Source organism: Heterodontus francisci, chromosome 5 (assembly GCF_036365525.1).
Source record: "Heterodontus francisci isolate sHetFra1 chromosome 5, sHetFra1.hap1, whole genome shotgun sequence".
In the NCBI taxonomy this organism is placed as follows: Eukaryota; Metazoa; Chordata; class Chondrichthyes; order Heterodontiformes; family Heterodontidae; genus Heterodontus; species Heterodontus francisci.
Genome location: NC_090375.1, coordinates 59,380,981 through 59,395,439, shown reverse-complemented (window position 1 = coordinate 59,395,439; position 14,459 = coordinate 59,380,981). Strand labels below are relative to the sequence as shown.

Here is a 14,459-nt window from a genome sequence, read left to right as displayed (position 1 = left end):
TGCTGTCTGAAGACGACTAGAAAGACACAGTTGTATTAAACAAAAGTACCACTTTCTCAGGGCAAAGAGAGATGAGCAATAAATGAGTCACCCACAATCCCAGAATCAACAATAAAAAATTTTGACTTTAAGGGAACCGGAACCTGTGATGTTGGATTTGATGTGGGAAGTCAAGGGTTACCAGAGTTCATAGTATTAGAATTGTTTTTCTCTCTCTGGATGGGTTATCTGTGTGTACGGGACAAATGTGATTATACAAGGGACACAAACATGAATATAGGAAAAAAACACCAATGTGATCAAACAAATGGGCACTGCCTCCTGAAACTGCTGTATAAATAAATTTGCTGTAACTGAAAAATTTCAAGAGATTTCTGTTCATTGAAGGCTTATCCCTACATGATGCTTGTAATAAAAAGGCTTTCTGACTTCAGCTTACTCCAGACTCTTAGTGCTTTTGTCCCACAACAACTTGGCGTAGTCGGCAGGATCCATTGATTGTCCCGGCTGCAGGAGAGTCAGACAGTGGACACCAGAGGACGAGTAGATTTTGTTTTATACCACCCCACATTTAGTTTGTGTATATTAGACTGATCACTGGGGCCTCCTCAGAACCTCAGGGATCATGAACTATGGCATAGAGTTGGAGTGACAGAAGGATGAAATAAAAGGCTGTTCCTGGGGTAAACGGAGGCGGGTGCCGTTCCATGGGTAAACATGTAAAGACTGCTGGACATACAGTGGGGAGATGGAGGACGTTCACACTGTAAGGGTCAGACAGACTTGATCAAGAGAATTAAAGAACGATCACAGGACAAAACGGGAGAGCTACGTTTCCCACAGGGAATATGAACGATCGTAGGGTAAAGCGGGAGAGGTCCGTTTCCCACAGGAAAGTGACGAGAGTCAGACTTAAATACCAGCCATAGCAGACAAGAATTCAGAGTGGGGACCCAAGGGGTCACTCGCCGAATTTCTGGTGAATAAGATTGTTTTAAATAAAATGACTAAGGAAGACTGGGATTCTTCATGGACCCCGGATAAGCATAAAGAACGGTGGGAAAGACAGACAAAAGGAAAGGTGGAAAAGGGAATTATCATCTTCTGCTAGTATCATCAAATAATTTGCAGTTGTTTTAATACTTTAGGGAAATGTGCTGAACAGACTTAGACAGGAATCAGAAAAGGGGTAGGAGGAATTAAGTTGGAACCACCACAGTAAATTAAAATGCTGTTGGAAAATATTTAAAAAAGGAAGAAAACTTGTTTGTGCATAAGTTTGTTTGTGTATATTAGTGTCTTGTGATTTCCTTGTTTGTCTGCGTTAGTCTATCTGTGTCACCGAACTAAAGGTGGTCTGGTCCTGCATGATGTTTTAAAGTTTTGACAGTTGTATAAAATGGCAAGGGAAAAGAGAGAAGGGTTCCTTTAAGGGGGATGATGGGCAATGACCCACGGCACTGTCAATTCGATTGTTCCTGTGGGTGAATAACTCAAAGACCCCCACCCACTTTCCCCATTTCCCCCCCCCACCCCCACCCCCCATGCTTGAGACAGGCTTTTAAAAATTTTTTTTAGCAGATTTAAACAAAGGACCAAGACCACTGATGTACTTTATTTCCTTTGTCTTCTTTCTTTCATCTTAAGTTAAGTTGAATGAGTGTTGCAGAAATTGTGTGTATGAGGGAGCTTCCAATAATATGAATGTATGCAAGAGGACTTTGTGTGGATAATGTGTGTGAAAGTTTTAATGTGCTTTCTTCCCTAAAGGGTGGTTGTGTCCCTCCCTCTATACATCTATTCCTCTCATCTTGTATAGATCTCCTTCCCTCTATTGATCTCTCTTGCATATCGTATATCTCGTACACTCTTGGTTTATAGATCTCTTGGTATATATCAGTCTCACTGTATCGACCACTATCTATATTGATCTCTCTATTCGTCGCCCTCTCTATTTATCACATCCATCCCACTTGAGATTCTGGGACTATTTCCAATGGAGCAGAGAAGGTTACGGGGAGAATTAAAGTTATTAATAAGATGCAACAGCTTTGATGAATTAAGTAGGGAAAGACTACTTTTCCTCTGCTTGGGTTATCAGTAACAGGATGTCATCAATTTAAAAATCATCACAGAGTGAAAAAGGTGAAGGGAGATTTCTTTGTACAGAGTTGGGGGAGTATGGAATGCTTTGCTACAGAAGTGGTTGTGGCCATTGCATCTTTAGAATAAAAACTGGACAAATATTTGAAGCATCCAGAGCTGTGTGTGGGGAGAAAGTGGGGTTAGTTTTGGATTGCTCCAGCAAAGAGCAGGCACAAGCACAATGGGCAGAATGTCCTCTTCTTCACTCAAACTGGGCTGGGATCAGCCTCCTGGCAAATTATACAACCAAGGCTTTAAACTAAAAGGTGGGGGGTCAGGTGAAGGTAATTTTAGAAATCTAAAAAGAGAAAAGTTGAGCAATAGAGCAGTGGAGTGATTTGGGTAAAGATAGCAGAGTAGGATGGGAGGGGACAGAGAGTTCAAAAGTAATAGCTCATCAGCGAAGAAGGTCCATGCAAAAAATAGTGGTTAAAAAAATTAAATGCTCTTTATCTGAATGCACGAAGCATTTGTAATAAGATAGACAAACTAGTGGCTGAGACATGGTTACAAGGTGATCAAGGTTGAGAAATAAATATTCCAGGGTACACATTTTGAAAAGACACACAGAATGGTAAAGGAAAACATAAGGTCAGTAGTAAGAAAGGATCTTGCCTCAGGAAGTAGAATCAGTAAAGGTGGAGATTAAGAATAACAGAAAACACTGGTGGGAGTAGTTTATAGGCCCCCTAACAGTACTTACACTGTTGGGCAGAGAATTAAGCAAGAAATAATTGGAGCTTGTGACAAAGATAGTGTAATAATCATGAGGGACTTTAATCTTCATACAGATTTGACAAAACAAATTGGCAAAGCTAGTTGGAAGTTGAGTTTGTAGAATGCGTATAGGACTGTTTCCTGGAACAATATGTTGTGGAACCAACTGGGAATAAAGCTACTTTAGATGCAGTATTGTGCAATGAGGGAGGGTTAATTAGTAATCGCACAGTAAAAGATCCTCTGGGAAAAAGTGCTCATAATCCAGTGGAATTCCAGATTAGGTTTGAGAGAGACATACTCCAGTCCGAAACAAGAATCTAAAACTGGAACAAAGCCAATTACACAGGTATGAGGGGAGAGATGGCTAAGGCTGATTGGGTAAATGGACTAAAAGGCATGGACGTAAATAAACAGTGGTAAACACTTAAAGAAATTATGCAAAAAGTTCAACAAAAATACTTTCTATTAAAAAACAAAAACTTCCATCATGGCTTACCAGGGAAATTAAGGATAGTATTAGATTAAAAAAAGATACTTATAATGTTGCAAAGAATAGCAGTAAGCCTGAGGATTGGGAGAGTTTCAGACACCAGCAAAGGATGACAAGAAAAGGATGAGAGTAAACTAGCCAGGAATAAAAAACCAGATTGCAAGAGCTTTTACAAGCATATAAAAAGGAGAGTAGCTAAAGTAAATGTTGGTCCCTCAGAGGCAAAGATAGGAGAAATTATCGTGGGGGAAATGAGGAAATGACAGAGATGTTGAATAAATATTTTGTGTCTGCCTTCATAGTAGAATTCACAAATTACATACCAGAAATACAGGGTAACCAAGGGGATAAGAAGAATGAGGGGCCTCCGTCATACGCACCAATACTTTCCCGCTCCGTTTGGCTTCGATCCTTCTTGGGAATTCTGTACACCTCCTGATTAACAAAGATAGCAAAGTTAAAAACAGTTATTTATATCAAACTGTCACATCTCAAAGCACTTCATGCACATTAAGTTATTTAGCCTTGTAATGATGGTTGTTATGTTGGGAAACGTGACAGCTATTTTGCGCAGAACAAGGTCCCACAGATGGCACTGAGGCATATATATATATATATGTATGTATATAATCTAGTTTTGGATGAGGAATAAATGTTTGCTAGGATATCAGGAGAACTTCACTACTCTTCTTCACTTTGTGGGATTTTTAACACCAACCTGAACAGGCAGACAAGGCCTCAGTTTAAAGTCTTCTCATAGAAACACAGAAAATAGGAGCAGAAGTAGGCCATTCAGCCCTTCGGACCTGTTCCGCCATTCAAAAAAGATCATGGCTGGTCGCCTAATTCAATACCCTGTTCCCGCTTTCTCCCCATATCCCTTTGGCATTAATATATCTATCTCCTTCTTGAATATATTTAATGACTTAGCCTCCACTGCCTTCTCATTTGAAGAAAGGCACTGTGGCAATGTAGCACTCCTAAGGCTGAATTTTACCAGCCCCTCGATGTTGGGGGTTGTGCCTGGGAGGCCCGTAAAATACTTACGGGAGCGGCCTGCCACGGCCCCCGATGCAGAGAAGGCTACGCTGTATATTACTGGCAGCGGCGAGGCCTTGGTGCGGCCCTCCCACCAGACAGTGGCGGAGCCTTCATTTGCATATTGTAACGAATGCAAATAATTTGGTAAACAACTTACCTATACCGAGCAGCCATCCCATAGTGATATTCCGGCCAGAAGTCCCGCGCCTTCCAATCCCCGTTTGGGGATTCAAGGCAGGACACTGGTGGGGGGGGGGGGGGGGGGCAGGAAAAACACTTTTTATTGGCTGTGGGAATGGTGGGAAGGGGTTGAAGGACAAATGAGAGGAGGTTGGGGGGGGTGGGGAGGCAGGGGGAAGCTCGGGTTTGTTAATAAAGTCAATTTTCTACATATATACCAAAAAGACATTGGGGGGGGGGGGTGGTTTGGGAAAGCGCCTCCAGCTGTTACATTATTTTTTACATGAAAATGCACGAGAATATGACTTTAAAAATTTAATTTTCTCCCAAGGGCTTGAAGCCCTTTAAAAATGGCGTTGGCGCTGGACGCCTTTGCTGGGGACAGAGCGACCGCCCCCTCTACGTCATTGGGGGCAGCTGCTCCACCCCTTCCATTTAAACGAGGCCCTGCGCGAAATATCGCGGGGGCTCAGTGGCGGCGCTTCTGTTTCTGAAGGCCGCTGACTTCAAAGCGCGCCACCTTGATATGCGGCATGTTAATAAAATTCAGCCCCCTTAGTATCAGAGTGTTAATCTAAACTGAGCGGCAAAGTAGCACTCCCTCAGTAGTGGAATGTTAAACAAGACTGCGAACTCAACCTCAGCAATGGGGCTCGCCTCCACAACCTACTGACTAATGTTTACACAGAATACCCGGCAGGTTTAAAGCTACATCCTTTAACAGTAAAGCAGGCAGCCAAATGGTCCAAAACCTCACCCGCTACATGGGGCGTTCATCACATTCTCCATTCACTACCCCTCTAACTCTCTTCTTCAACTCTTGTAGGGTATGGCTCCAGAAGCTGACAAGCTCTTTAGAGCGATAACATTAGTGGACTCTCCAACCATGGGGGGCATCACAACTGAGCCTGACCATGGCCTCATATTTTCCTGCACAAATGCATAGGATCAACGTTCCCTTTAATTCGTGTTTGCTGTGCACGGCGGGCTAGCTGCACTGTGCAGACCCTTTAAGATTGCTGCCTGGCCGTGCACACATGCGTCTTAAAGAGAATATTGCTTATGCATGGCCTGTTTGTTCCCTGCTTGGCACATTCCTGATTGCTGAGCAGTTTAGAGGGAGCATTGCATAGGATAACGATGGGGAGCACGGAGCCCTGACTGTTTTTTGTGCCCTCCCTTGTCTAGCTGAATTGAGGCCAATTGTAGCATGCCAGCTACCACCCTCATCTGAGATCAGTTAACTCAGCCCAGACCATGGATCAAAACCAGGGCCTTCTGGTGTGCTTGACTCATTACTATACTGGGCAGGGCCTTCAGTCATTAAGGCACCAGGGGCCCTACCCATAGAACTGCTGTTAGGCGTATATTTCCTATCCACCAACATCACTTCCTGTTGTTAGCACTTACCAACACCTTTGCAGCCCTGGGCCAATAAAGCATTGAATCAGCAGTTTCTTTGTGCAGATCAGTAAACAAACCAGGCCATGTGACACTGCAGTTGCAAGCTGGGGCCAGTAAACAACACTGTGGCCCCAACTACATCCCCTAACCCACTCTGAATAATTCCACGAGAGATCTACGAGTTATTCTTGAATGATATTGTGCTGCACATAAATGATTTTCATCACAATCACTGAATAGCATCATAGAATGGTTACTTTGTGGGGAAAAGGGACTCTCTTTTCCCTACAGCGCACTGCCCAAGAGAAACAAGGGGACTGCTAAACGAGAAAAGACAATTGATAAAACAATTAACCCCATGTTACTGGATCTGATCCAGCTTTTTCTTTCCAGCCAGTTTAATCTCTGCCACTTTTGATCCAGTTCTACCATTCCGGTAGTTGCAACAATCATGGAGTTGTTGACCAATCATTGCAATCAATCTCTGTCAGTCTACAACAGACCGAAACTTGAAGTGAGGAAAACCGGAGTGGTGGAGACCTTTGAGAATCATAAATCCAGAATCACCTGTTCCTCCCACGCTTGCTACATTAACCACGTCACACCTCAAATTACTCATTTACCGAATCACAAAATGTTATTTTCTGAAAGCAATCTACCCAATTTGATTGTTTTAGTTTTAGAGATACAGCACTGAAACAGGCCCTTCGGCCCACCGAGTCTGTGCCGACCATCAACCACCCATTTATACTAATCCTACACTAATTCCATATTCCTACCACAATCCCACCTGTCCCTATATTTCCCTACCATCTACCTATACTAGGGACAATTTATAATGGCCAATTTACCTATCAACCTGCAAGTCTTTGGCATGTGGGAGGAAACCGGAGCACCCGGAGGAAACCCACGTAGACACAGGGAGAACTTGCAAACTCCACACAGGCAGTACCCAGAATTGAACCCGGGTCGCTGGAGCTGTGAGGCTGCAGTGCTAACCACTGCGCCACCCAATATTGAATCAATACTGACTCCTCCCACCATCTCCCAAGGGAGCCTGCTGACCACCTGCTTACTGAAACATTGCTTTCACAGATTAGTTTCGACTTTAATCCCTTTCAAACACCAACACTCACCTTCAGGTCCTTCCAGACATCAAGCAGCTTCATCGCCAGCTCACTCACATCTTCCATTTTGCCAGGCTGCTCCTGGCTTCTCTCACTCTCTGCATCAGAAACGCCTTCCTCTTCGTCCTGTGAAGGTGTTTCCACCAAGGTCCCTTCATCCAACTTCGTCCCATTGGTTGTTTTCGAGGCAGGATCCATCTCCTGGGTCTCCCCGTCGTCAGCTGGCACCTCGCCCGCTGGCTCCTCCTCGTCCAACGGGAGACAAGGCAATGGCTCGACAGTAGCAACAACCTCATCCTTCACCTCTTTGACCTCAATCTCCCCGTCGGAGGCTTTACTCGTGTCTGAGAGCCCACTGTCCATGCTGTTCTCGCTCATGATCTTCAGCCTCTTCATCATCAGTTTTTTGGGGGGGTCACCATCAGCCTCGGTGCTCTGTTTCAGCGCAGGATCCTGCGTGTTCAGTGGCGTTTGTGCACGGGAGGTATTCTCACTTGAATAACCGTCTGCCTCGCTGACCTGGGGAGCTGACGCTTTCGTCTGAGCCCAACGTTGAATGATAGGCAACAGCTTGCTTTCCTCCAACATGTTCTTTGTGGGGATTGGTAACAGCTCAAGGGTCTTCATGATCTGTGAAGACAAGTGATCAACAACTCTAGTCAGGGCTGTTCCCTCATTTCAACTTCAGCTGTGTTGAACAGAGACTCACAAGCGGAAAATCCTCAGCAATCTCAGTCTTCCTTCTAAAAACCCAAGCTTTGCTTCACTTCTCCCCTATTCGTTTCAACCTTAGTGGAGGGCCTGCATGGTGGGCCCTAGCAGCTTCATCTAAGCTTTGCAGTAAAACGTCTCCTCCCATCTCCAGGAATTGGCCAATCATGGCCAACTTCTTTCCCAATCTATAGTACTGCTGAGTTAGGACCTAGAATAGCAATTGCCTCAGCTTTATTTGGGACCTCTCTCTCCCTCCAACTGGATACCACACTTAAGGAATGATGTTGAAGCCTTGAAGGCAGCACAGAGGTTTACCAGGATAATACTAGGGGTGTGGGACTTCAGTTCTGTGGAGAGATTCGAGGAGCTGGGATCGTTTTAAGAGCAGATAATGTTAAGGGAAGACCTAGTAGAAGGCTTGAGTGCAGCATAAATGGCGGCACGGACTAGTTGGGCCCAATAGCCTGTTTCTGTGCTGGATATTCTGTGTGGTTCAATTCAAAATTACAAGGGGTTTTGATAAAGTAGGGAGAAATGGTTTTCTTTGGCAAGTGAGTCAGTTACCAGAGGTCATAGATTTAAAATAATTGGCAAAACGGGAGAGGAAATGAGGAGAATTTTTCACAGAGAGAGTTGCTAAGATCTGGAAGGGTGGTGGAATCAGATTCCATAAGAACTTTCAAAAAGGATATTGCCAATGCACTTGAAGACCAATTTGCAAGGTTATGGGGAATAGGCTCTAATGTGGGACCACACTGGACAGCTCTCTCAAAGAACCGGCACAGGTACGAAGTGCTGTAATATTCTATGATTCTTTTATGATTCTAACTGCCCAACTGTGGGATAGTTTGCCAAATGGGAGAACACTTCATGTACGACAAAAGCAGAAAATGCACAGCACTATCTGTCCAGGTCCCTCTACTTTACCATTGTGCTCTGGGTCCTCAAAAATCTGTTCAGCAGTCTTGTACACTCCCAAGGCAGGTATAGCATGGATTAGGTACAGAGTGTAGCACTCTCTACACTGTTTCATCAAATCCTCCCAGGGCAAGTATAGCATGGATTAATGGATTAGATATAAATTAGGACAAATTTCTTCTGCACTATTCTAACAAATCCTCCCAGGTCTTTGATGGGGGCAGTGTTGCTTGAGTTTTACTTTGCATCCAATCATGGCCGATATGTGCAGTGAGCCTTTATCTGTATTCCCAACTCAGAGTCAAAAGGTGCAGGGTTCAATCTCCACTCTAGACGGTTCAGGCAAAAGGGCATATTACTGGAAAAAGTGCTGAGTATAAACTGTCATTTAAAAGGCACAGATTAATCAAGGACAGTCAGCATGGATTTGTTAAGGGAATGTTGTGTCTGACTAACTAAACTGAATTTTTTTGAGGAAGTAAGGAGAATCAATGAGTGTAACAGGTTTGATGTAGTCTCCATGGATTTTAGCAAGGCTTTTGACAAGGTCCCACATGGGAGACGAATAGTAAATTAAAAGCTCATGGGATCCAAGGGAAGGTGGCAGGTTGGATCCAAAATTGGCTCAGTGGGAGGAAGCAAAGGGTTATAGTCAACAAATGTTTTTGTCACTGGAAGACTGTTTCCAGTGCAGTTCCACAGGAATCGGTACTGGGTTCCTTGCTGTTTGTGGTATATATCAACGATTTAGACTTAAATATAGGGGGCATGATTAAGAAGTTTGCAGATGATACAAAAATTGGTCTTGTGTTTGATAGTGAGGGAGAAAGCTGTACACTGCAGGAAGATATCAATGAATTGGTCAGGAGGGCAGAAAAGTGGCAAATGGAATGCAATCCAAAGAAGTGTGAGGTAATGGGGAGGACAAACAAGGCAAAGGAATACACAATAAATGGTAGGATTTGGAGAACAGTAGAGGAATAAAGGGACCTCGGAGGGCATGTCTACAGATTCCTGAAGGTAGAAGGACAGGACGATAAGGCGGTCAAGAAGGCATACGGATACTTTCCTTTATTGCCAAGGCCTGGAGTATAAGAGCAGGGATTTTATGCTGGAACTGTAAAAAACACTAATTAGACCGCAGCTAGAGGGTATGGTTCTGGTCACCACATTCCAGGAAGAATGCAATCACAGTAGAGAAGGCAAAGAAAAATTTTACAAGGATGTTATTAGAAATGGAGAACTTTAGCTATGAGGAAAGACTGTATAGGCTAGATTTGTTTTCTTTGGAATAGAGGAGGCTGAGGGGAGATTTTGTTGAAGTGTATAAAATTTTGAGGGGCCTAGATAGAGTGGATAGGAAAGGCCTATTTCCATTAGCGGAGTGGCCAATAACCAGGGGACCTAGGTTCAAAGTAATTGGTAGGATAAGGGGAGTTGAGGAGTAACTGTTCACCCAGAGGGTGGTGAGGGTCTCACTGTCTGAAAGGGTGGTAGAGGCAGAAACCCTCACTGCATTTGAAATACACTAAGGTAGCACTTGGCAACCTACAGGGCTATGGACCAAGAGTTGGAAGGTGGGATTAGATTGTACAGATCTTTTAAGGTCAGTATGGACACAATGGGCTGAATGGCCTCCTCCCATATCATAAATTTTTCTATTTCTACGAGACTGCAGCTTTGGCTCCAAATTCTGGAATGACAACCAGTGGGATACCTGGGTTGGGTACCCTCCAGCCATGAAGGACTAAGCACCTTATTGGCTGCTGTAAAGATAGTTATGGCAATGGAAGGAGCATTCACATTGCACCATCAGACTGTTCAGTTGCCTGCGAATCATTCCACTCCCACAGAAGAGTGTGAAGATAAAAAAACTATCAACCAATGCTCCATGGTGACACTGACTGCAGTTTTCCAGCACTGACATCGTTCGCCTGGACAAACACAAAATCCACACAAGTAATAGTTTTCAAATCCTGTTAACGTGAGCTGTGGACACAACCAACTACACTTTGTGCCAGTTAAAGTGCCCGTTAATGCAAGAGCTCTCTCTTCTGGTGGATGGCAAGTATTGCAGCTTCCCCCTCATGCACCCAAGATACAACAGACTTCAGTCCAACACTCCCTGTGAGAACGTACGAATTGTTAGCTCAACGTACTTCGGTCTGAAGCTTAATATTGTTGCTGGAGTTCCCCCGGCTATCACCAAGTTCAGTCATCCAGATCCACAGCAGGGACAATCCATGATACTCCAGAAAGGACTTCAAGCAACTCTGCGAATGTGTGTTCTGAAAAATAAAAATATTTTGTTTTAGTTTTCCTAGCACCTTTCCTCTAGTGATAGCAATTGTTTTCAGTTCCTCCCTCCCTTTTGCCTCTTAATTTCCAACTATTATAGGGATGCTTTCTGCATCTTCTACTGCGACGACAAATAAAAAGTACGCGTTCAAAGTCTCTGCCATTTCCTTCTTTCTCATTATTAAATCCCCAGTCTCATCCTCTAAGGGCATAACACTTACTTTAGCTACTCTCTTCCTTTTTATATATCTGTAGAAGCTGTCACTGTTTTTATATTTCAATACTCCAATATGTTAAATTTTTTAGTCATCCTCTGCTGGTTTCTAAAATTTTCCCAATCTTCTGGCCTACCACTAATCCTTACAGCATTGTGCACCTATTCTTCAATTTTATGCCACCCTTAATTTCCTTAGTTAGCGACGGATAATGCATCCTTCTTCAGTCTTTCTTTCTCAATGGAATATATCTTTGTTGAGCGTTATGAAATATCTCCTTAAGTGTCTGACACTGCTTCTCTACTTGACTTATTTTTCCAGTCCACATCAGCAAACTATGTCTCCCTACCCTTGTAATTGTTTTTATTTAAGTTTAAGACACTAGTTTCAGACCCAAAATTCTCACCCTCAAACTGAATGTGAAATTCTTTCATGTTATGACCACTCGCGTCTAGAGGATCCTTTACTATAAAGGTTATTTATTAATCATATCTCATTACACATTTAGAGGTCTAAAATAACCTGCTGTTGGGTGGGTTTCAAAACGTATTGTTTTAAGAAATTGCCCCGAATATACTGTATTAACTCATCCTCCTGGCTACCTTTGCCAATTTGATTAGTCCAATCTATCTGAAGATTAAAATTGCCCACGATTATTGCACTACCTTTCCTACAAAGCCCCATTATTTCTTGATTTATATTTTGTCCCACAGTGTAGCCACAGTTAGGGGGCCTATAAACTACTCCCACCAGTGACTTCTATCCTTTGCTATTTCTTATCTCCACCCAAACCGATTCTAGATCTTGATCTTCCGAGCCAAGATCATTTCTCACTACTTGTACTGATCTCATCCTTTATTAACAGAGCTACCCCACCTCCTTTCCCTTTCTCCCTATTCTTTCCGAAATGTCAAATCCCTTGAATATTTAGTTCCAAGCCTTGGTCACATTTTTTTTTTGTTTTTTTGTGTGAAGTGGGCGTCGCTGACTAGCCCAGCATTTATTGCCATCCTTAATTGCCCTTGAGAAGCTGGTGGTGAGCTGCCTTCTTGAATCACTACAGTCCACGTGGGGTAGGTATACCCACAGTGCTGTTAGGGAAGGAGTTTCTGAATTTTTGACCCAGTGAGAGTGAAGGAATGGCGATATAATTCCAAGTCAGGATGGTGGGTGGCTTGGAGGGGAACTTGCAGGCACAGGCCCCCAGATGTTAGTAAGGAGGACTCTGCAGGGTTGACAGGGCTGGGTTTGCTGTTGTCGTTTCCGGTGCCAGGTCAATGCTGGGTGGTCCATCCGGTTTCATTGTGGGTTGAATTGTCAGGGAATGGCTGTTTTGTCCTTACAAACACCGTCTGTTAATATGCAAATGTCTTTTCCAGCCACAGCTGATCCGTCCTCCCCTCACTCCAGTTACAGTTTAAAATCAATGCTCATGACAAAATTACTGTGCCTCCTTCTTGGCAGGTGGGGGCCTAGCATGACACCGAGTCAACCACACGGGTCTGGGGACCAGAGTCACATACAGGCCAGACTGGTTAAGGATGGCAAATTTCCTTCCCTAAAGGGCAATAGTGAACCAGTTGGGTTTTTACGACAATCTGACAGCTTCACGGTCACTTTTACTGAGAACAGCCATTTATTTGCAAACTTTAAAAAAAAAAATTGGGATTCAATTGTCAAACTATGAGGGATATGAATTCATGTTCTCTGAATTACTAGTCCAGTAACATAACCGCTACACCACAGTACCCGAAACCTCACTTCGCTTTTAGAGGAGTAAACACCAGTAAGGTCTGAGTGATTAGACTATGATCGATTTATCAATGACACAAAGCAGTACAAAGACGTTGCCATCACATAGCTCTGTTGGCTCAAAATCCTCCCTGGATTGACGCCAAGTTTAAAGGTTTTCCTCAGGTTATAATGGTGCTCCACCCCTCACACTACTCCAAGTCCTTCACCCAGTTACCTGTATAATCGTAAGACAGGTCAGCTTCTGCTCCATCGTCTCTATCCGGACCATCAGTCTGGTTAAACTGAGCACATGGTTCGAGTCGCACAGTCCGTCACCATTCTCCAGGAAGGCCTCCAGTTCTTCATCCACCTGACAATTAAGAGCAAAGAGGAGCTGGACCACTTGGTTCGACTAATACTGACAGAGGGTACTGTCCGAGTCCCACCCCCTCCTGAACCTCCCAAGCATTCTTGGCAGTTAAAATGGAGATGAGAGGTTAAAGAAGATGCATCACTTGCGTGACTCCTCTGGGTGGGTTAAAGGGTCAAGGATCCATGTGTTGTGGCAGTGAACTGCACAGGCCAAGGAAGGACCAGATTGGTCTGCACAGAGTCAACTGATCTCAGCCAGCGCAACACTTATTTCTAGATTTATAAAACTGAATTAAAATTCTCAAACTACCATGGTGGGATTTCAACTCGCGTTCTCTGTACTGCTAGTCCAGTAACAAAACCACTAAACTACCATACAGAGCATGTTATGCCTCGACGATTGTCGAAGACCCTGCTCACAAATGTCATGGAGAATCATGTAAAATAAATTACCACTTGCCTAAGTCGCTAGAGGGTGTCTGGACCTGTGGAACTTGGACTTCTGGCCTTTGACACAAGTCAGCAATTTCAGGAGAGGTGGCTGGGAGAAAACCGTTAGTGTGGGGAGAGAAAAGGAAACTGCAATTCATATGGCAAGAGCCATGTTACAGGCAGGTTTAAAGTGATACTCACAGAGTCTTTCTTCCGGGACCGATCCTTGTCCTTTAGTTTAACTTTCCCTCCGGCAGCCCGGATGCTGACACGGTTTTCACCGCCCAGGTACCCACGACAATTTGCTGATCCACAGAAACATTTTTGAGCCTCCTTGCTGCAGTCAGGGAGGTAAAAACATCCAAGCTTAGGGTCTAACCACTGACAGTCACCAGGGTACAACACAGCTAATAGATCTGTCTTACATTCAGAAGTACGCCAAACAATAACAACTTATATTTATATAGTGCCTTTAACGTAATAAAACGTCCCAAAAAGAGCTTTACAAAACAAAATATGATACTGAGCCACTGAAGGAAATAGTAGAGCAGATGACCAAAACTTGGTCAAAGACACTAGCGTGAAGGAGCGTCTTAAAGGAGGAAAGACATGTCGCAAGGTGGAGAGGTAGGGGGAGGGAATTCCAGAGCTTAGGACCCAGGCAGCCGA

The 14,459-nt window shown here is 43.9% G+C and overlaps 1 protein-coding gene across 6 annotated transcripts in view; it reads right to left on the bottom strand.

Moving 5' to 3' along the window:
- Window positions 1-14,459, bottom strand: part of setd2 (SET domain containing 2, histone lysine methyltransferase) — a 128,229-nt gene that overhangs the window by 22,967 nt on the left and 90,803 nt on the right. For 5 of the 6 annotated variants that reach the window (XR_010975031.1, XM_068031516.1, XM_068031520.1 and 2 more), the window contains 5 exons: window positions 13,992-14,127; window positions 13,222-13,356; window positions 10,899-11,027; window positions 7,117-7,737; window positions 3,679-3,790 (listed from right to left, as the gene is read on the bottom strand). Coding sequence is in view for 5 of the 6 variants with exons in the window: in XM_068031516.1 (XP_067887617.1) it covers window positions 3,679-3,790; window positions 7,117-7,737; window positions 10,899-11,027; window positions 13,222-13,356; window positions 13,992-14,127 (1,133 nt within the window). In the remaining variant the exon portion in view is untranslated. The remainder of the gene's footprint in view (window positions 1-3,678; window positions 3,791-7,116; window positions 7,738-10,898; window positions 11,028-13,221; window positions 13,357-13,991; window positions 14,128-14,459) is intronic. The other variant, XM_068031518.1, reaches the window with a different exon arrangement.